This window comes from Lutzomyia longipalpis, chromosome 1, assembly GCF_024334085.1.
Source record: "Lutzomyia longipalpis isolate SR_M1_2022 chromosome 1, ASM2433408v1".
Taxonomy (NCBI): Eukaryota; Metazoa; Arthropoda; class Insecta; order Diptera; family Psychodidae; genus Lutzomyia; species Lutzomyia longipalpis.
In genome coordinates, this window is record NC_074707.1 from 6,177,424 (window position 1) to 6,199,738 (window position 22,315).

At 33.4% G+C, this 22,315-nt stretch overlaps 1 protein-coding gene across 2 annotated transcripts; it reads right to left on the reverse strand.

Annotated features, from left to right (window-relative positions):
* Positions 1 to 3,268: 3,268 nt before the first annotated feature.
* LOC129786750 (CD2-associated protein) lies at positions 3,269 to 22,304 on the reverse strand. Of its 2 annotated transcripts, none has more exons than XM_055821952.1 (7): positions 21,920 to 22,304; positions 13,205 to 13,406; positions 9,019 to 9,130; positions 8,407 to 8,830; positions 6,472 to 7,459; positions 5,890 to 6,409; positions 3,269 to 4,462 (listed from the first exon to the last, which is right to left on the reverse strand). In XM_055821952.1, the coding sequence occupies exons 1-7, from the start codon at positions 22,107 to 22,109 to the stop codon at positions 4,367 to 4,369; spliced, it is 2,532 nt and encodes an 843-aa protein (XP_055677927.1). In that variant the 5' UTR covers positions 22,110 to 22,304; the 3' UTR covers positions 3,269 to 4,366. The 2 variants fall into 2 exon arrangements, with proteins under 2 accessions (XP_055677927.1, XP_055677926.1); XM_055821951.1 differs by having other exon boundaries at positions 4,223 to 4,480; positions 21,920 to 22,275.
* Positions 22,305 to 22,315: the final 11 nt, after the last annotated feature.

Here is a 22,315-nt window from a genome sequence, read left to right on the forward strand (position 1 = left end):
CGCAACAGAGTCCGTTCCACCACTTCATTAGATTCTCTTTACTCTCTCCACATCCTCATTCCCTCCAGGCTGTTGCTGCTGCTGCCTTTTTCATGGCCTAACACAACCCCTACCGCGCGCACCGGACCGACTCCTGCATGCGGGGGTTCGCCTTGGACTCTTGCTGGGACCGATTGTATTACAACATTGCAAATGGTGCGCTGCGTGTTTTATAAATAGAAATATACTAACATCTGAACCTGAAGGGATCCTCCGCATGTTTCGGAAGGGGAGCTGTTTTACAGTCATTGAGCGACAAGGCTGATTCAGGGGTGATTTTACAATGTTTTTTTTTATAAGGAGGGAGCTTGTAATAAAGGTCATCGAGGGGACTTTGTGTAAAATCCAGAAGGATATCCTTAAAGGTTTTAATGAATTTACAAACTTTTTAATTGTAATGAGCTGAGAAATTTTTTCAAATGATTTTAGACAGGTGCTTTTTGGTACAATTTTAATGAAAAGCATTTTAAGGATCGATAATTCTCAAGATTTTACATAAGTTTGGCCAGGAACTTCTTTAGTTTGATCATCAAATCACGTGAATCATGCAAATCATTCGTTTCAACGCTAATTTTTCAATTAAATTTTTTTACATTTTCTTTGTAGAAAAAAATGGATAAAACTCACCTGAATTTGAAAAAAAGATACTTTAGTCGTTTATCGGTTCACCTCCTGGCCAGTCTCTGTGGTCAGGAAATTGAGAAAATTACTTTAATTACTGGATAACCATATGGATCAACAAACTTATTCACAATGATGTTTACGCTTTAATGAACCGCGATCGCCGTGATTGTCTGAAGATGTTTCACCTTTGTTTCATTCAAAGGAAGATTTCAAGGAATCGCGCGAAAGATGAGCGCAAGAGGCGGAAGATAAATTCGATTTTATTTTTCTTAATTTCACTCAAAACTAACAATTTGATTAAAAAAAAAATAAAAATAAATATTTATTTGATTAAATAAAAAATGGAAAGGCTCTTAAAATGAATTTTAATTAAAATCAACCCCAATGATGGTACATTCGAGAAAGATTTAACAGACGTTGTTCTTATGCTTTCAAGAGAACTTTATGTTTTAAGGAGTTTAAGAATGTTTACTGTAAATTGGTTTTTGTTTTCTAAATTCTCTAAAATAATTTTTATAATGTTAGAATTTAATTGAACCTTGAAAAAGATTGTCAAAATAATAAATTTCATTATCACCTCTTCATCAAAATTCTAATAAGAATTTATTTTCTCACAGCTTTTAAATGATGAAGGCCTATGAAGCTTTTGAAGAGCTTTTATTCGTTTTCTTGCCCTAAAAAACGCCCTAATGTTAAATAGGAAATTTTCCTTAACCCTTTCGCGTTTTATGGGTCACACGTAGATCCAAACGTGAAACATTGCATTTTCACGAATTTTAATTTAAAAACTATTTCTCAAGATAGAAATTTATGTATAAATTAGTCCAAAAAATACGTTTTAAGTGAGAAACATTCTCTGAAAGTTCTGAAAGCATCCACTGGAAAAATATCCTGATAAAAAGATTAAAATGTTTTAATGTTTCATGCGAACGCGAAAAGGTAAAAGATCTTTATTTTTTCACCACAAAAATCCGCTCTTATGTTGCACCTACAAATACAACCATGTGCTGTAGCATTGCGAGCCCAAAGTGTAGACATACTGAACAAATGTAACGTAGAAAGGCGCGTAGAATTTCACGTTTGACTACATAAAAGCTCCCACCCTCTCTTTCTCCTTTTTTTATGTATTCAACAGCTTTACGAGGATGCAAAGTACATAATGGGCACCTGCCTTCTCTTCCACCTTAGTCGTGATCTCCTACATAATTTACCACACACTCAGTTGAGGAAAATACATAAAAAAGCGAGGCGCGAAGGGTTCCCACCCCATTTATTGGAGCTAACTTTGTGTTGTATGTAAACCGAGGGAGGGTCTCTCATTCGCCACATATTGCTGCTTTTTTCTACCTGTGATTTTAGGTGCCTTTCTTGTGGTTTTTTTATCGCACCATTTCTCCAATTTCTATTAAAGGGCGTGCTGAGGGGAAATTCCTTTTTTTCCTTTTTGCTAGACTCGGGAAAACTACAAAAACTCTCCCTGTAATTACCTCACTAAGAATTCCCCAGCAAATAAATAACTTTTCACCACGAAGTTGCGTCGAATTAATAAATAAAGCTCTATGAAGGGCTAAAAAGTTCGTCTGCATTTTGTATGGTAGCTTGAAGCAGGAATCGTCGTAAGGAAAAAAAACTTTCTCATGAAATTTTTAATTTTATTATCAATAAAAATATATTATTATTATTTTATAATCTATGAAATAAAGTAAATTTTTATGTGGAAATTTTCCATAAGTACATTTTTCTTCTCTTTTTTCTTTCTAAAAAAAATATATATAGTTGTGTATCAGTTATAGTTGATTTTTCTCGAAAGAAATGGAATATTTATGTATAAATATTTATATAGGAAATGCACATATGTTCAATTCTTTTTTTGTTTTAACATAAAAAGGACTTTTTTTTAAATCATTCTGGTTATACCTATTCCTCATTGTTTTTGCCTTCCATTTTACTATGTTTTCATTTTTTTTAATATGTTTACATATCAATCCTATTCACGGATTTATCTCCCTCTCTTTTTATTTTTGTTTTAATAATTAATTGGAATGATATTTTCATTTTATTTTATAGACTGACAAAAATGCTCATTAAGCATTAAATTACAAAATATTCAGAGGCTTTTGTGTGTATTTGCAAAAATCCTCCTGCTCTTTTTTATGCCGCTCCACCACCCCTTCGTGTGCCTCAAAAAACATACCAATATAGAGAAATTTGTGGGAAGTCGTAGCTATATAATTTCAGTTATCTGTAATTTACAAAATGGACTATATCGACGTACCGATGGTTCCCCCATTCTCTTCTCCTTTCACAAAACCCACTGAATAATTGAGTTTTGAGGGGTTTTTACTCTCAAATATTGCTCCACATTTCACATGATAACTCCCCAAATATTCCCGAGGCATCATTCCCCATCCCCATCCCACCCACAGTCTGTATTTGCAACACCCCCAATACGCTCTCAAATCGCATGTTCTCTACATTTCTGTCTTTTAGAATAAATTCACTAGAATTCCACTGTTTTTACGTTTTTTTTTTCTTTCTCTGCATTCCTCTCTATCAATTTCTATTTATTCTTTTCATTTTCTTAATAATTACGTAATTTAATCTAATATTTCTTTTAAAAATGAAATGCATAAAGGCCTGGCAATTTTTAATCTCTCAAAATTTTTTCTCCTTCTCACAAATTCTTCATTTTACTGTTAAATATACTTTTTTAATTTTTCTCTTTTACTTTAATAATAATTTCTATGTACAAATGCAAATTTTCTTTTTTTAAAAAATATTTCCTTTTCGAATGTTGTAAAATTCCTTAATAAATAGCAAAATAAATATATATCTTTTCTTCTTTCCATGGTGTATAATTTTTATTTATTTTTTTTTTAATTCTATTACTCGATAAAATTTTCTTTTCTCTCTTTCTCAAAATGATGTTTATCTTATGTTGGGATCACTATGCAAAAATATTTCTTTTTCTGTATAAAATATTGTAATAGCAACTGAATATTTCTGTGAAGGAAGCACAAGCATTTTACTATTCAAAAAATTGATATCGTCGTTCTAAAGTGATTTCTATCATATTCTTCCATCTTCAAGCACTTTTCTCTCCATAAATTTTATACAAAATGTTGTATTTGGAAAGTCCGCATGTTTGCATTCTTGAAGCGTGTCTGTGTGTGTGGAGATAAAGCTTTTTCCCGAACATTGATTTTCTTCTTGTTTACTACTCTATCTAAAACAGCTCAAGATTTCTGCCTAAAGCCATTTGAATCTGTATGCAGAATTTTCTCACAAAAATAAACTTTTGCGATAAAATGCAAACATGTTCGTGATTTAGGATATTTCCTCTAACCCTACTTGGTGGAAAATATCCAAATTCTATTTAATATTTATCCCTTTTATCTACACAAAAAAGCGCGTGATTCTTCTACACAATTTGTGCCATTTTTTACAGCATTTTTTCAATATTTTTTCTTTGCTGAATGTGCAATATTTTTTTTTGTTTTTCATTAATTGCACATTTTATGAATTTACATACAAAAAAATCTCACAAAAATTCTCACTCTTTAAGCATATAAAAAATATATATATTTATATTCTTTGTATATTGCGCAATAATATTTTACAGCTTTTTTTTACGTTGAAATAATTTATCTCGTTTGCATTACAAAAAAAAACTTTCGTTCTTGACACTTTTATAATTATTTTTTCAATTTTTAATTTTTATTTTTTTTTTTTTCAATGTATAATGTATGTATATAATTTTAAAAGGATCCATCATTTGCTGATTCATAAAATAGTGAATCTATATAAAAGGCAAATACTATCAAGTGATTTTTTTTGGGGCGTCGTTTCAATTAGTTTTTGAAACCAATACAAGTTTGGAAGGACATGAAAAGTATCTGAATATTTGAGTTAAAATTAAGGGTTTACTTCCTTCTTATTAAATATTTTTTCAATCTTCTTTTTCTTCATTTAGTTTAATTTAATTTAACATATTTTTTCAATGAGAAAGAAATTCTTATTTCTTAATAAAATAAACTTGACAGATAAATATTCATTTTTTTTAATTTACTCCAAAATATCCCATTTTATTTATTAAAAAATAATATTAAAAAAAAAATGAGAATTTATTAAATTTCAACACATTGCGAACCACTGGACGCCTCAAAACTTTTGGTGACAGCTCTCGTGTAAAAAATGTGTCGGAAAATTTATTTGACAGCTACCCGGCTGACAAGTATTCATATGGAAAAAATTCTGTCAAAAATAATTTATTTTCTTTTTCTTTCAACTCAAAATTTGAAGATTTTGACAGTTTAGAGTCAATTTATGTGTAAAAATTTCATTCTTTTACAATTCAAAAGTTGTTTGATGATTTTGACAGATTATGATTTTTTAAACGTTCTTTAAATGAACAATATATGAAATATAAAAGATTTTCTGTTCTAGAATTTTTTTTTGAAAAACATTTTGCAGTTTTTCTTTTATTTCTTCTTAATAGAAAATTACAAAATACTAAAATATTTCAATTTTTCATTGAATAACCATTAATTTTTCAACTCTAAAAATTCAGTTTCAGACTTTGAAATCAGTTAATTTTCTTTGACTGAAATGATTGAAATTGTCAAAATTTCATTTCAATCAATTTGCATTATTTTCAGCCAACGCTATAATTAAAATATCAGAGCTGTATGTGTCAGCCGGGAATAATTTTTCTACACGACTGAAAATTTATTACACTTCGCGTAAAAAAAGTTTTGATTGTGAATATATTAAAAATAACGAATAATTTGAAAATATCAATTTAAAGCTTCACTTTTCCCTATCAGAAATTTCTATTTTGGAATTGAAATTTCATTTTCATAGCCAAGCTTTTATGTTTCCTTTAATAAAGAATTTTTAGGCGTGTAATAAAGCCTCTTTAATTCCCCTTGAATGCAAAGGAATTCCCAAAGAGCTCAGATACTTCCATTCCCCTGACCACTGTATTGCCGTCTCAATGTGAAAATCTTGCAATTAAATACTTTTGAATGCTATAATACATTACAAATCACGATAACTGCTGGAATTTATCATCATCACTGTATAATTTATCCTTTCCAGGGATTTTTCTTTCTTTTCCTGGAATTTCTCCAATTTCCCTCCAATTTTTCTTTTATTTACAATTTCTTTTCATCGCACACCCAATCATCCCGTTTTGAAGACGGGATAAGGAAATTATTTTCATACCTGCGTCACACATTGCGCGTACTTTTCCAGCTCAGCCTTCAACGTTCGCACTTTGTCTGTTTCATCGCGAAGACGTCGTACGAGGTCCTCAATAGCACTCCCCTGGCTCTGAACAATCCTCTCGAGTTTCGCCACACGTTGCTCCAATTCGTGCACCTTCCCCTCTGATTGCTGCTGCCCCTCATGCCCTTGGCTAATGATGGCATTGAGAGCCGTCTCACCGCCCACACTTGGTGGACGTCCTGCACTGATTTGCCTCATTGGGGAATTGCTGCGATTCCGTAAATTAACACCGACACTCACTGGTCGTGGCTTTGGGATAACTTCCTCCGCGACGGCTGTGTGTTGTGCTGTGCTGTCCGAAATGGAGATCTTTGTTGACATTGCCGACACGGACTTGGTCATAGCATCTGAAGACTCCTTCTTTGTCACATCAAATGACGCGCTTGAGCTTTTAACGTCCACACTATTTGATCGCACTTCAAAGGTTTCATTGGTCTTCCTTTGACTGCTGCTGGTGCTGCAAAACAAATTAAAATCTTTAAAAAATCTTTCCTTAAAATAAGAAAAAAAATCTTTTACCTCTGACTGGAGGACATAAAGGAGCTACTGAAGGATTTGGACATGTCTGACTTCTCCATGTGATGATTGTCCGTACTGACAGTCGCAACGACACTCTCAGTTGTTGTGCGGGTTTGGGGGGCTTCTGGGGATTTGGTTGTATCGAAACTTGGTGATGTCTTCTTTGCCTGATTGGCTTTGAGTTCCGCCATCCACGGGGCACGATTCTTCTCCCATTCCCGTGCCTTCGGCTTCACAAGCTCATCCTCACTCTGGGACGTATCCTTGCTATTGTTGTGCTCATCAATACTCCCACTGCTCCCATTGAGAAGGCTACTCTCACCGCTGGAATTCAGAGCAGACGACGGAGGTCTTCGGCCTTTGGGTAATTTTGCACGATTCGCTCGCATATCCTTGAGCACACCACTCGATCGTTCAACCTGATCAAAGTCCGACTCCCCGAAACTCCGTGAAATTCTCTCACCCACAACACCCTTCTCACTGTTATCCGCCACCTGTGGGCTCCCCATTTTACTCGTAGCACCCCCATCGGGATTATCGAGGTTCGTCACCTTACTCTCAGTCGCCGCCGGCTTCACCTTCTGCTTCAGCCCCGAAAACAAATTCCCCGTCACACTCCCAATGGTTGGGGACTTCTTAATTGGCACACTGGGCTTCTTGGACAACACCGGAGGCGGTGTAGCCTTCTTCTCGTCCAAATTCTCCAAACTCTTCCGGATATCCCCGGAGCTTTTTGTCTCAAAGCTCTTTCGTGGCGGTTTCTCCGCAATTGGATCCACTGATTTACTCTCAAGTGACTTCCGGTGTGCCGCCACATTCCCCGTGACAATTCCAGAAACAATTCCCGTCTCATTGAGGGAATCCTTCGAGCCAAAACTGTCTTTTCGTGTGGAATTTGTGGAATTACTATTTGTTGTCTTCTGAATGATCATCTTTGATGCCGGAGGTGGACGATCGGGCTTATTTGGGTTTTCTTTTGATGGTGATGCTGCAAATTTTAGAGAAATTCTATTAATTTTCTCTTCGGTTAAGCTTGAATCTGAATTTCGGCTAAATCTTGTTCTTCTGAGTGAAATTAAACTACTAAGCCCCGCTTAAGTTGCTAAAGCCAGGCTTTGTTTCTCTTTTCTAACAACAAGCTTTGATTTTTTAAGTGAGGTTAAAGTTTTTTTTTAATAAGGGCCTAATTTTTTTAAGCAGACTCAAGTTTTATTAGGTCTGACCTCATTTTTAGAACTATAAATAAGTTCTTACAGACCAGACTTAATTTTCAAAATAAATTTAACTTTTCATAGGCAAGGCCTAAATTTTTTAAAATTAGGCACAAGTTTTTTAAGCTAGACCAGCAGGACTTAAGTTTTTTCAGCTGGGAGAATAGGTTTTCAAAACTAGGCCTAAATTCTTTAAGTTGAAATCAAGTTTACTTAAAACAGGCTTTGATTATTTAACTTAGGTCCCAATTTTTTAAGCAAGATCTAAGTTTTTTAGATCAAACAGACTAGATTAAGTTCTTTTCTAGGCCTGGATTTTCAAACTTAGGCCAAAGTTGCTCTGAAGTTAAGCTAGAGTTTTCTTAAATCAGTATGTATTCCTTTTTATTAGGCTACAGTATTCTAGGCCGGGCTTAAGTTTTTTAAAGTTAGCTTTTTAAGGTTTTAAGGTTAGGTCAGTTTGAATCAGGGCTGTAAGGATTTCTGAACGATTTTTAACGAATTTCAATGTCTGACCTTAAGAGTGTAAGCCTAGTTGATTAAACGAAGCCTAAGAAGTAGACTAAACCAAACTTAGTAGTAAATTTCACACTTATTTAAAATAAAAAGAAAGAAAAGCTTTCATGCAAAAAAAATACAAAAGACTTAATAAAAAAAATATTATTTTCATTTAAAATAAATAAATCAAAAGATAATTATGATATAAAGCAATGAAAAAACTCACCTTCAGGCGGGAGGAGAGAGACAAAATTATCCGGGAAGACTCCCATTTTCCCACGTAGTTCCCCCTTCCACCAACCCTTGTCTGGTAAATCTTTACTCAATATCGTGATTATATCACCCTCAAGCAGCTCCAATTCATCCTCATTCATTGGCTCATAGGGATAGAGAACCTTGCAGGTTTCACGTACTGGCTTTGGGGGTAAACTCGGTGCATCCTTATCCACTTGTGCTATGGAATTATTCACGCCGGCCGATACTAAATCTTCCCGTGAACTATTGAGACTAGTTTTCGTACGATTGCCTGAGATATTTGTGGAAATCCTATTTGCCGACACGGGGGAAACATCATCGATGCTCAGGACGAAATTTGATGGGAAGACACCGACACGATTATTCAATTTACCACGCCACCATCCTTCCTCAACCTAAACAAGGTTCAGAGAAAGAAAAATCCCGCAAAGGGAGATCATAAAGTGTTAATTAATGCCATGTTGCGCAGTTTATTTCTTGTCGATTGTATGTTGTATATGTATAATAAATCCACGCCACAAAATGGCATTGATAGCACCACACATGTTATCATGTTACTCTCTTCTCTACTGCTACACCTTACCTCGCCGAGAACCTCAATGACATCACCAACCGCAAGCGAAAGTTCATCATTGTTGTTCTGAGTATAGCTGTAAACCACTTTACATCGTCTATTTGATGTTGCAGATTTATCCCTGATGATGATGCCATAGAATGAGAGAAAGTTCTAACATTAGAACAACATTTTATCTAACAACTTTAAAAGAAAAGTTTTGTCTTTGACGACTTGGCAACAAAACATGAAAATCGAAAAACATTTTCGCAACATTATTGCAAAAAAAAAAAATAAATAAATAAAACTACTAAATAATTAATGAGCTACAGGATGACGACGTTTGCTCGCACTTCAGCATATTATTCAGAAAACCTCATAAAGGTTCTGTATGCGGAGAGATTCACTTTGTTCCACCACTCTGATGGCATAAGGCTAAACGAACCGAAGAATACGATCGTTTGCATTCTGAAAACTTCTGAAATGGTCAGTTACTCACATGATTTACTATCGAAAAATTATTCTCTCTCTGTCTCTCCCTGGATGGGTTGTCTTTTATTTTATTTTTGCAACACCAACGGGTAGAAGTTTCAGAACAAAATGTTTAATTTTTTTTAATGTAAAACCAATGTATATAATAAGAAAAGTTAAAGGTGATATATAGACAGTTTAATGATTTATTTAAATCAGTTTCTCTTATTTTTCAAAATCAGTTTTTCTTGGAAAGTGAATAATTTTTTAATAAAATTTTAGATTTTGACATTTTAAACAAATAATCAGCCTAAAAGTTCTGATAAAACGATTTAAATTTTAAGTTTGGATTTTTTAAAAATGTTTAAATTCAAGAGAAAATTTTAAGCGCATTAAGCGAAAAGGAAAGAATATAAAATAAATTTCGAAAAACTTTAAGAATTTACAACAATAGCACTTCCGCGAATTTTTAGATTTTAGAAAAGATCTACTAATAAGAAAAATTCGAAATTACTTCCGTACTACGTTTAAAAAACAAAACTAGTTCCGTAAAACGTAATAGAATCTGAATTAGTTTCTTAAATATTTTAAGAATGAAATAAGCTAGAAAAGTAGCAACTGTTGACAAAGTGAGTCGTGCTCTATAAATCTAGTTTATGACTGATTACATTATCTAGATCAAGTTAGGGATTGTTTACAATTTACGAAACTTATTAGTTTGAAATTCTTCAAGTTTTGCGAAATAATTTTGGATATTCTAAGGTTTTGCTAAACTAGATTAGAATTATATTTATTTTTTCGGAAGTAGTTGCGGATTCTAAATGTTTCTCCGAATAGAGTTTCAGATTTTTTTAGGTTTCGGTAAACTTGTTTCGGATTCTTCAAATTTTGCTAACTAATTTTCAAATACCTTAATTTTTTCTACAATAGCTTCGGATACTTTATGTTCTACGAATCTAGTTTCAGGTTCTTATGCTTTTGCGATACAAATTATTTATGTTCTCCAGATTTTTTTGGTAAAATCAGACAAGTTTAAACTTTTTTTTACTTCTATAAAATTTCAGTAAATTTTATTTATTTTAGCAACATAAATAAATTAAAGATTTCTTTCTCAGTTAATTAATTCTTAAAAAAATATCCATCTTAAATTAATATCAAATTAAAACTTAAGGATACCATTTATTAACCATTTTATTAAATCACCCGTCAATTAAATAAAATCTCAATAATTTAAATTAAGTTCAACCACCACAAAAAAATGCCAGAATAAAGCATTCGTGGCGCCCAATGAATCATTTATAGACTTTTATTTTCCACCATAAAATTGTCTGTGGAAAATAGTAAAGCATTAATTAAGTCATTTCTCTTAATTGACATTTGAATCGAATTGAATTTCTATTGATTGTGGCGCTTTTTTTGATTCAATTCAATGAATTTTGCTCACGAATTCTTTTCTGCTCTATTGCTTTTCACAAATCCCTCCCCAATAGCGACGACGACAACGTTCGCATATACGTAGTCTTTGTTGTTTGCCTTTGATTATGAAATCACAAAAAAGGTAAATTTCGCGCCAAGACTGTACTGAGCATAATAATATTGAGTGAAGAGTGTGGTGTATGGCAAAGTAAAAGCAAATTATTAGCAAATATTCTACAAATAATATTTCGCGCGCTCAATTTTGCATTCCGCACAATTTTGTATTGTCATTTCATTCCAATGAATTCCCTCCTTAATCCGATTAACGTGATGCTGAAGGAAATTCTCTCATTCAATTTATTCCAAATCTAATCCGGATTAAAGAATAATTTTTTTTCTGATTCTTGCCTTGAAAATTTATTCATAAAACAAAAAAAAATAATCGTGCGCTCACACCCCTTTCGCGTGCGCGTACCAAGATTTTTGGGGGCAACTGTATGTCTCAATGTTTTCTTCTATTTACTTTTATTTTTCTTACTCCGCTCGCGCTTCTATCACATTCGCCAGTTTAGTGACATTTTTAATACAAACACCGTAAATGTCCCAAGAAAATGTATAACGTTGAATAATTCATGATACAACAGATCTCAATTTACATATGAATCATCAAAAGTTTCCTCGTTTAATTCACCACACACAAAAAAAAATAAATAAAAGAGCAACAACAACTAAATACAAGAAGAAGTTCTTTCGCATATATGATGTCATATTACTGTGTCGTCGTCTTTTTCACCTCGATTTACATCAATTACCATCTAGCGGTAAACTCCAACTACAATCATCCATCATAATTAATAAACTATATAAGTTGTAGGTAAAACCTATTATATTTTATTACTACCTATAGATACTATATGTATGTAGGTATGTAGTTTATGTCTGTTACAATTTCTCTGGGGAAATTATATTTAAATAATAAAAAATAAAAATGCAAAGATAAATATATATAAACTGCAAAGATAAAAATTAAATATAGCATGGATGGAACAGTATAAAGCGAAAGAACGGTAAGTAAAACTTACGGGCTGTGATTCTTTCTTTGTCAATGAAATGTGAAATTGACGGAAAATTGAAGATGGGCAAATTTTGAGGAAGGCTTTCTCGCGCACCGAATCACAGCCAACGCGCAGATAATTTGTGAGAAGCATTAATCGTGGGCGTTGGCTGTGATTCGGTACGCGAGAAAGCCTTCCTCAAAATTTGCCCATCTTCAATTTTCCGTCAATTTCACATTTCATTGACAAAGAAAGAATCACAGCCCGTAAGTTTTACTTACCGTTCTTTCGCTTTATACTGTTCCATCCATGCTATATTTAATTTTTATCTTTGCAGTTTATATATATTTATCTTTGCATTTTTATATGTATATATATACTGTATATATCTATGCATTTATATATATTTTATTTTATTTTATATGTGTATATATAAAACGCCCCGCTTCGCGGGGCGTTAGACTTATGCAACTCAAGATATGACATGTAAACCTTAAAACGCGATATCTCCGGAACGGCTACATAGATTTTCTTCATTTTTGGCATGGTGATAGATATTATAGTCAACTATAACATATCAAAATATGAAGCAAATCTATAAAGCGATGCTCGAGATATTCATCGAAAACTCATCGAAAATTTTGTTTTCGATTTTAGCGCCACTTGCGGTCATTTTTTGAACTTGCGATGTTCCGAGCAGTTGTAGGGCTCGTTAATATCTTTCATTTGACCCCGGGTTGATCAAAATCGGTCAAGCCGTTTTCGAGTTATGGTCGATTTTCGATGAAAAATTGTGGCGGCCATATTGACTAAACGGCTTGACCGATTTTCGAAAATGAAGTATCGTTGGAAAGCTCTTGATGGCCCCTACAACATATCAAAATTTCAGCCCTCTAGCTATAATAGGGGCTGAGATATAGCGAAAACAAAATTTGGGGGTTATTCAAAATGGCGGACGGGGGGGTGGGAGGTTGGATTTGACCTCATAATCGGATGTCTTCCACCCGATATATGAACTTTGCCGTTGACCGCAAGTCTCTATCTATTGCCGTTCTCTTGTAATTTAGTAAAAGGTTCCGGCCGGCCGGACGGACGGCCGGACGGCCGGCCGGACCAATTTTTGGCGCATACGTTTTTTGGAATGTGGGGACCCTAATTCGTGCTCATCCCAAGTTTGAGCCCGATCTGACGACTTTGCATTTTGGAGTGTACACAGAAGCTGTGCTTCTTTTAAGAAAGAATCACAGCTAAAACAGCAAAAAGGGATCTCCTACCTCAATACAACTGGATTCTTATCATCTGGCTCCAGAACACGCACAAAATTGTCCGGAAACATTCCAGTTTTCCCAGAAGACGCCAAAGTCCCTTCCCACCAGCCACCAGGTTGTACTTTAATATTCTGTATGATGGCACCTTTAACCAGACTCAATTCATCTGGCTGCATCGCTGTATATTCGTGTTCAACTATTGCACTCACTGAAAGTAAAAAAGAAAAAAATAAATTTAAATTTAAATCTCCATGGAGAAATTTTCAATATAAGAATTTTTCATGTAGGCAAATGGATTTAAAAAAAAAAAAACTTCTTTTCATTCAATTTGTGACCCAAAACATGACACACAAAACTTTTGCGAAGAGCGCAAAAAAGGTCTTCTTCCTCTTGTAGGTCATTAAACTACTTTTAGTATATGTATAGAGAGGTAGAGACTGAGGTATTCCCACACAAAACATCAAATTGGTCAAACACGCAAAATTACCTCCAAAAAATTCTCAATAAAACACCACTTAAGGCACCCCGGCAAAAAAGACTTTTAAGCACTTCTGACGACACTGAAGATTTTTTTTACAATGAAACCTCCATAATCTCTTGTTTATGCTTTTCCAAGTGCGAGTTCAAATAAAAGCTAGGTTGTGGTGATGAACTAATAAAAGCTCCCTCCACACACCTCAATTTTTTTTCACCTGATTTGGGATTTTTAAAAGTAAAGAAAGAAGAAGAAATTATCATGAAATGTATTGCCAAGGTGGCAGATGGTTGAGTGAAATAATTAAAAAGCAAAAAGAGAAAAAAAAACATCATAATAACATAATTCAAGTGCTTCATCTACACCTGTTGTTAATCACCCAATCATGCCCTAGTATTTGTACAGAGAGCGTGGTGTTTTCATTTTGTTGCAGAATTTTGTAATAATGCGTCTTTTATATCACCCATTACACTTTTCCTTAATTCATCTCTCCTTTTAAAGAGGTAAAAATTAATTCATCAAATATTGCGCTTCTTCTCTTACACAACACATCATGACCCGGGTGCTTTATGAAGTAGAAAGTTATTTTTAGTGTTTTTTTGTTTTGGAAAGAGAGAGAAATGAAAACAAAAATATCGGAGCATAAATTTTTTGTAGAAATTTGGGAAATTTGAGAAAAAATTCTTTAGTGTTTGATTTATTTTTCTTGTGGGAATTTATTGGACCTGTTAGCCGTGAGGTTCTAGTTAAGATTTTATCAATGTCAATGATTAAGGTTCGAGTACAGATACTAACTAATTTTTTTCTTAAATATTTTTCCTGCATATTTCTTCTTAAAATTATTCTTCTCAATTATGAGATTAAAAATCAAAATTAAGAAATTTTTCTACATTAAAAAATTTCGTGTTGCATTATTTTTGGTCAAACAGCAGAGTAAAATTTTTCAAGAAAAAATTGGTTCTCCTCACAAAATCACTTCTAACTTTTTTTCTCGCTAACCGATTTTGACAAATAAAATAAACTCTGAAAGCTACACTCTTCCTCTTTCTAAAGAATCCAAGATGATCAAAATCGGTCAAGGCGCTGATTTTTTGTAGTCAGTTTAGTAGATCAAGGCAGAAAATGCCACTTTCTCTTCAATCGGCTGTTAAAACTTAACCCCTCATCCGATTTTGGTCATCCTGGCAGATTTGGAAAGGGGATGAAGGTAGCTTTCAAACAAAGACAATTTGATAGGAAATAATTTTCACATGGGCTGTAAATCCATTAAATACCTCAAAACAATTCAATCAGCTAGCAAATCTTATTCTAAAACACATTTCTTAATGTCTTTTAATACAAAAATTAACTTAGAAACAAATTCGAGACATCTGAATTGGCCAATTCTGTACATTATGCATTTCAATTTTGTTGTACATACTTATGTGCCCTACCGCGTATGGGTTCCCCTTTAGCTCTTTAGCAATTCCCCAACTCAATTCCATCATTGTCATGCTTTAGTTAAAACCCATCGTGCATTTTTCCTTTTTCTCTTTCTCATTGTATCGCCTCACATTGAAATTCACTCACGACATCTTCTTTTGGAAACCGAATTACCCCACAACGAAGAACTCTATTGCCCTTGCATAAAAGCATCAAGTCCAAAAAAATATTATTATTTACCTCAATGAAATTATGCGCAAAAAAAAAGTTACGCCAGTTATGATAGCGATCGGTCTGGTGCAACTCCTCACCAGCAGACATATCTCATTTAATTTTTGTCAGTCACAAAGCGGAAATTCCTTTTAAACTCGATCATTGTTTTGGGAAGAACCATTTTTAATTATATTTTCAGTTTTTTTTGCTTCTTTTCTTATTCTTCACCTCATGTGCAGCATATAATATTTCTTTTGCGTATTTTTTAATGGAATTATTGTTGTGTTGTACCTACCTAACTATATATGTACATTTTCGCTATATATATACGTTGTATTTGTACAAAAAGTCATTTTCGTGTCTTATAATATGAAAACACATTGGATAAACCTGTTCTCTCTCTTTCTCTATAACCATAGGTACACTCAATGCTCGCACCAGTGAAGACTTTCCGAAGAAAATAACACGATGATGAAGGAAGAAAAAGAAGAAAAAGATCAAGACTCTATCGTTGAAGTAGCTTTTTGTACAATTGCTTTTGAAAGAGAGAAGACTCCAAAAGCATACAATAATAATATTTATATATCGAAGTTGGAAGTACTTTTACATACTAATATCTTATACATTTTGTTCTCTGTGTTTCTTTACCTAGAAGATATGGTGTAGTAGACATAGCGAGAGAAAGAGGGAGAGAGAAAGATTGTGTATGGCTAAACCCCGGGCTAGTTCCTCATAGAGTTTACAAACACACCATAAATTACCATCTTTCACAATTTTCATATACACATAGCATGTATATAATCTTATGCTGCGCAACTACAACAAGCTTTCCGCATTATATGGAGAATCTAAACGAATTCTCAGTGTCAATAAAGCTTTTCTCAATTCTCCAATTAGCATATTTAGAGAATTATTGTAATTTATGCTCACCAAAAGGATAATAAATAATGTGAAAAGTACATTGAATTTCATATAAAAGTGCTAAAATTCTGAAATTTCATTGAAAAATATAATTTTATAAAGCAAGGTTCTTGCCTTTGTGATGATATTCCATGTATGAGATGTCATTTAATAGAACTTTCATTTCTCTTTGTACTGAAAAACTCTCAACAAGAAATTTCTGCTACAACTCAAATTATATTATTCAACAAAAGCATCATTTTATGAAATGATTTAATATTATTTAAAGTTTTTGCTTTATATTTTTGCCTCTGAACATTTTATGCTGGCACGTCTTAGCTGGGAGATTTTGAGTCTTGAAAATTCGTTGTTTTGTTATAACATTTTAACTGTTTACACTGACATTTAGGGACAACCAACTAAAATGAATAACAAATATTTAGGTTTATGTACTTGTTACCAAACTTATATACCTATAGTTCACCACATATAGTGCCTTGATTTATTCAAATCATGCTTCTCACTTTATATGGTTTGTCTTTCTCGCCTTTGGCTTTTATTATGTTACAACGCTCTCTTTGGCAAGATAGCCATCGAGATACCCTCAAAATGTACTCCAAAATTTCCTTTTCTTATCAATTTTCTAACATTGCTTCTTTAAAGTATACACATCTCTCTATCTGTCCATTGCAAAAGTTTTTCCCCTTTTCTGCCCACTAATCTATTTATATAACACAACCAATGCCATTGCTATATACCGCCAGGCGATAAGGAAAATGATAATGATAACTTATCCGTCCTCTGTACTCACAGAGAGAGAGAAGTAACGACAATTTCATACAACTTTTTGTACAATTTTCTTCATGACATTTATGGAGAAGAATAACATTTAGAGAACTTCACAAATTCTTTGAGATTTACTCCAATAAAATGCGCCATTCATGACGGTGGGGCCATCAAAAGACGTAGCGCCACACAGACTCAATTCTCATTCAAATTGCCAACTTTCGATTACGACAGAACCGGTTGACTCATTTTCTTCAAATCCCCATCATTGATTAATTCTTTTTTCTTCTTCATCTTCAAAGAAAACCAAATTTCCCATATTCACACTGACATCATCATCGCACATTATCACATAGATATGTTGCATTTATGGTTTTGCACTTTAGTTGTTTTTTTTCCTTCTTCTTCTCTCTTCCATCTCAGTCTCTCTCTCACTCTCTTTACACCTCCCATGTGGATTAATATTGAATTATTCATGAATGACAAATTAGAAATGCATCGCGAAATCTTCTCTCATTCACTCACCCGACTCATCTTCCCCATATTTCTTCGTGTTTTTTTGTTCTTTTCCTCCAACATGTTGTGTGTATGTGGAATGAAAAAATCATGTTGTGGACCGCACATAAGACAATGCACCCAACATGATTCATCACCACGTTAGAAGGACAAGAAAAATTGCTAAAAGCACACATTCAAGGCAAATTGGAAAACTAACTTCAATGCTCGGTCAATGATTTTTTATCAGAGAAATTTTTCTGAGTCATATCTGAGTGCGAGGAGGAAATATTAAGAAATTATTGGTTTATGATAAACTTTTACAGTCATGATTCCGTTGAAGGTATTGGAATATTTTTAATTTAAAATAAAAATCTATAAAAATATGCTTGAATTTATTTATATAAATTTTAGGCATTAAAATAAAATCTATTTGAGGTTAGAAAGAGTTAAAGTTTTTAAGAGCTTGAAATGATTGATTTTGAACTTTAACTAATAAAGAATTCTTAAGAAAAAACTAATTAAAAACTCATATTCTATTTGATATGAAAATTTATTTATTTAATTTATTAATTCTTCAATTCTAGATTTTCCCGAACTTATATTAGTTTTTGTGGTAATAAAATGTTTTTGAAGATCAATTATTGTTTTGCAGTTTTTTTTTAAGGCTTTCCTTTTATTATTTTATAACATTTACAATTTTTCCAAAGCTTTCGGCCAACTAAGTTATCATTTTAATAGCAGTGGAATGAATAATTTTGATCTCAAAATGGATAAACTTACTTAATAATATTCTTTCAAAAATAGTACCTACGTAATAATAATTAATTTAATTTACTTCTTAAGAATACTTAAAATAAATTCTTTAAACTTTCTTTTCGATTCTACATTGAGGCCCGACTGTAGCATGAATGACGGCTTTTTATCATAAAAATTTTAACAATAAAAATATGATTTTATACTAAATTCCTCAGATAAAAATATTAATTAAACAAACTTATGTATAAATCTGTTTTTCAAATTGATTCTGGAGCTCAAATCATCTTAAAACTAATTTCTAAGAAGAATATTCAACAAGACATTCAAGCCTAACCTCTAAATTCTTCTATAGTTCGTTATTATCATATTAAGATTAGCATGATTAGCATACAGGTTCGTCTAATTAATTTATTTGCGCGTCGATGACGAATTTTATATTCACAAAATCAAAATATGCAAATCTCCATCAATACGGCTCTTTTCAGACGATTCGCTAACATTTTGTCCCAATGACCCCGCAGTAGTAGGAAAAAAATCCGCGGTCAAGGTTAATTTGTCAAAGATTTGAATTCTTTATTCAAATTTTAATCAATTCAATATTCTATTCTCTGTGAGTTCTACATAAAAGCTCTTTCTCTGATTAGAGATCAATCAATCTCTTTATGTTTAGAGTGGGTATGTTTGTGATGAATCATTGAACTAACAGCATATTGAAGAAGTATTTCAATCTACAAATAACCCCCATGATGATGTTAAACAAGGGTTCCATCTATGTCCCTATAACTTGCCTAAGTTGATTAATAATTCCTCTGTGATGTGTGAGAACAAGATAATGTTGTGCCATGTTGGTTAGGTAAAGGTAATTGTTAAGCATTCAAAATATAATGAGTACAAAAGTGTCACATCGAGACTGACCCAGATTGTTGTAATCATCATTGATGTAATTATCATGTACAAGAATCTTCTACATTGCACGTACGACAATTACATGGGAGCATATCCATGTGCGAGGGACTCTCTTTCTCTTGAATTGAGCCATGGGAAATCAATTCACCCACAATTTGTTTACCAGACGCTGAGGAGAGCAGGAAGGAAGAATTTTTTTTTGGGTTGGTACCTACATATTTTCTCTGCACGCCGAAGAAGAGTCGTTGAAGGTCTTCGTTGGTAAACATAGCTGACATATTAATTGGCTTGGGGTAGGCGGTTGGGTATACGTTCGAAAAAAAAATGTAAGAAGAATGTATATATAAACGAGGAAATGACTCAACAGTCTGTTGTTTGAGGAAATTTTTTTTAAGTGTTTGTGGAAAAATGCCAATAAATAGCTGGAAAAGCATTGACCCAGTACAATTTACAATTTTCTCCTTTCTTCAAAGCCCATGAATTCTTATCACTGCTGCCGCCAAAAGAGCTATATGTCTCCTCTGAGCCATGATATTTTTCGATTGAGTCACATGTGTTGTGGTTCAGCTTTGAACGTCACGAAGGCGAAAACATTTATTAATACTTTTTTTTACTTTTATTGCCATTGAGCATAAAATCAAATGACATTAAGTAGAGATAATGGAGTGTGCAGAAATTGTATCTAACTTAAATTACTACTTCTTCTTCCACCAACTTCATACGTCCTTCCCTCCCCTTCCTTCTCATATATTTTCTCAAATCGAGACGGAAATCTTAAGCAAAAAAAAAAAAAGATTTAGCGATGAAAGTAACTTTCGCTCCAGACACACACTATTTTTAATTAATAGTTTTACCGTCTCCAATTATTCGCTCAAGAAGCATTTTATGCATTTTACTCGGGGATCTATCGACCGCAGCGCGCTTTTGCCCCACACCGCAACATAATTTTTGTTCCCATAAATGGAATTTGATCTACTTGACGTGCTTCTTGGGTTTGCCATACAACAAAATTGGGTGGGACGTTTTTCGCCACAAGGAAAGCTACTTATTGCGAAAAAAGGTAACCGCAACAAAAGTAAAAGAATCCCTGTTTTTCAAACCGCCGTGCATCACAAAATTGCCCGCAAAAAAAATGAAAAACTTGCTCCAATGACTCATTTCATGTTTTTCATGTTTAGACACGGAGCATGGAAAATTGTGGCATGACAATCAGTGTGTTAGCAAGTATGATTGATGGAGCTTTTTTTCTATTTTATTTATTGTTTATAATATGTTTAGGTACAAATGAACAATTTTTAACAGATTTTCCATTTAAATTAAATAATAAATTAAATCTTATTCTAGTATTTACTATAAATTAAATTAGTTTGGGTTAAGATATACAATAATTTTATTTTAAATAAAATTATTAGCTTTTTACGGTGTTTGATACGCAGCCGTATATGTTATATCCTTAGGCTATTTTATACAAAACTTAAAGAAATATTTTTAAATGTTAAAAGACTGCAAGATTTGATTTAAACCAAAAATTGAAAGTACTTTATACGCAGTCTAAAAAAATATTAAGTCTCAATATTTCACGATATTTTATAAGAGAACAGTTAAAATGTTTTTGATAACTTCCTTAAAAAATTTAATGGCCATCATAAGTCATTTAATTAATAAAAAAAATTTAAATACGTTTTTTTTCAGGAAGTATTTTATTTGCATCCAAAACTATTTTTAAGTATTTTATACGCAGCTTAAAAAAATTTTAAAGGATGAAATGTTCTACCACCAACGTAATGCAATTGATTTTCAAGATAAGAAAAGTAATTTAGTAAACTCTAACTTTTTTTTCTATCTTTTTAATCTAGATTTATTAAAGGCAACCAAAATTAAAGTCTTTGTTTACAAAAACAAAATAAAATAACCAAAACATAAGAACCAAAATCGAATTACTGCGATTTAAATAAAAATGGTTTAGCTACCTAAGCTATATTATATGCAGCCTAAATAGAATTCAGACGACTTAGCTCGACTTAAACTGTATTATACGCAGCCTAAAAAATTCAGACGATTTAAACTAATTATACGCTTCTCAAAAGAGAACTCAGACGACCTAACGCAACCTAAACTGTATTATACGCAGCCTAAAGAGAAGTATAGCTCTTTCAGCAATTGGCAAGAAACAGGAGAACCAGAAGCCGTGAATGTAATGAATCAGAGCAGGAAATTGGTTTAAAGCTCCAAGATAAGCCTCCAGACTGTCCAGTCCATCCCGTTCCGATAGAAAAGGTGATATCTCTTTAATTAAACGCCACGGATAAACACGCGAAGGCAGCACAAAGAATATTATGAAGCTTTTACACAATTTTTAATGCATGAAACGTGTTAGCTAGTGGAACATTTTCCTTTAAAATTCCTATAAGAACTCCGTGGTGCGCGAGGTTGGTGCAAGAAAATGCAAATTGGAAGAGGAGGATTAAAAGGGTGTAGTCCTCATTAGAGGCATGACAGGCTGCCTTCGCGTAAGGTGTTCATCCTTTCTGAACAAAAAAAAAGCTACACGTCAACTGGGTTTGGGAAGATCCTTGAAAAGCAGGGACACCGGAAACTATTTATTTTCTAAAGCAGCTGAATGTGCGGAGAAAATAGGCCAAACACCGCAACAAAGCACACAGTCGCGCCCCATCGACACGCAGCTCCCCCCTTTCACTGCGGACACACTTCCGGCAATAGCAGGGGAGCACACACCCACCCCTTTATTTTGAACGAAAACTCACCGCTGCTTCGTGTTGCCGAGCTATCCATACTTTGGGGATGCAGGATGTGGCCAGAAATGTGCTGGAAATGTCGAAAGTTCAGAAGATTCTCAGGGGCCAGAAAATGAAGTTTTTGTGTCACACTCGCGCAGTTCTTTCTTCTCGTGCAAAAACCACCCAAAAGCCACAATTTTTGTTCCACTAAACACATGCAAATCGTGCTAATTTCACACCCTCAGGGATTTCTGCATTTTTTTCACACTACACTACACGACCCTGCCCAGATGATATCATTTTAATTTGATAAAACACCGAAATGCACGATGACAGCGTCCATTGGCGATAAAACGTCTCTCACATCGCCCAAATACTCATCTGCCTCCACCAAATCTCCATGTAGATGCGCTGTCCGCGAAA

Coding starts and splice junctions, on each gene's coding strand:
- LOC129786750 (XM_055821952.1), bottom strand. CDS start 22,109: ATGTGTTTAGTGGAACAAAAATTGTGGCTTTTGGGTGGTTTTTGCACG. Junction 13,407..21,919: donor CTCGGCAACACGAAGCAGCG/GTGAGTTTTCGT, acceptor TTTTACTTTCAG/TGAGTGCAATAGTTGAACAC. Junction 8,831..9,018: donor TCATTGAGGTTCTCGGCGAG/GTAAGGTGTAGC, acceptor AACCTTGTTTAG/GTTGAGGAAGGATGGTGGCG.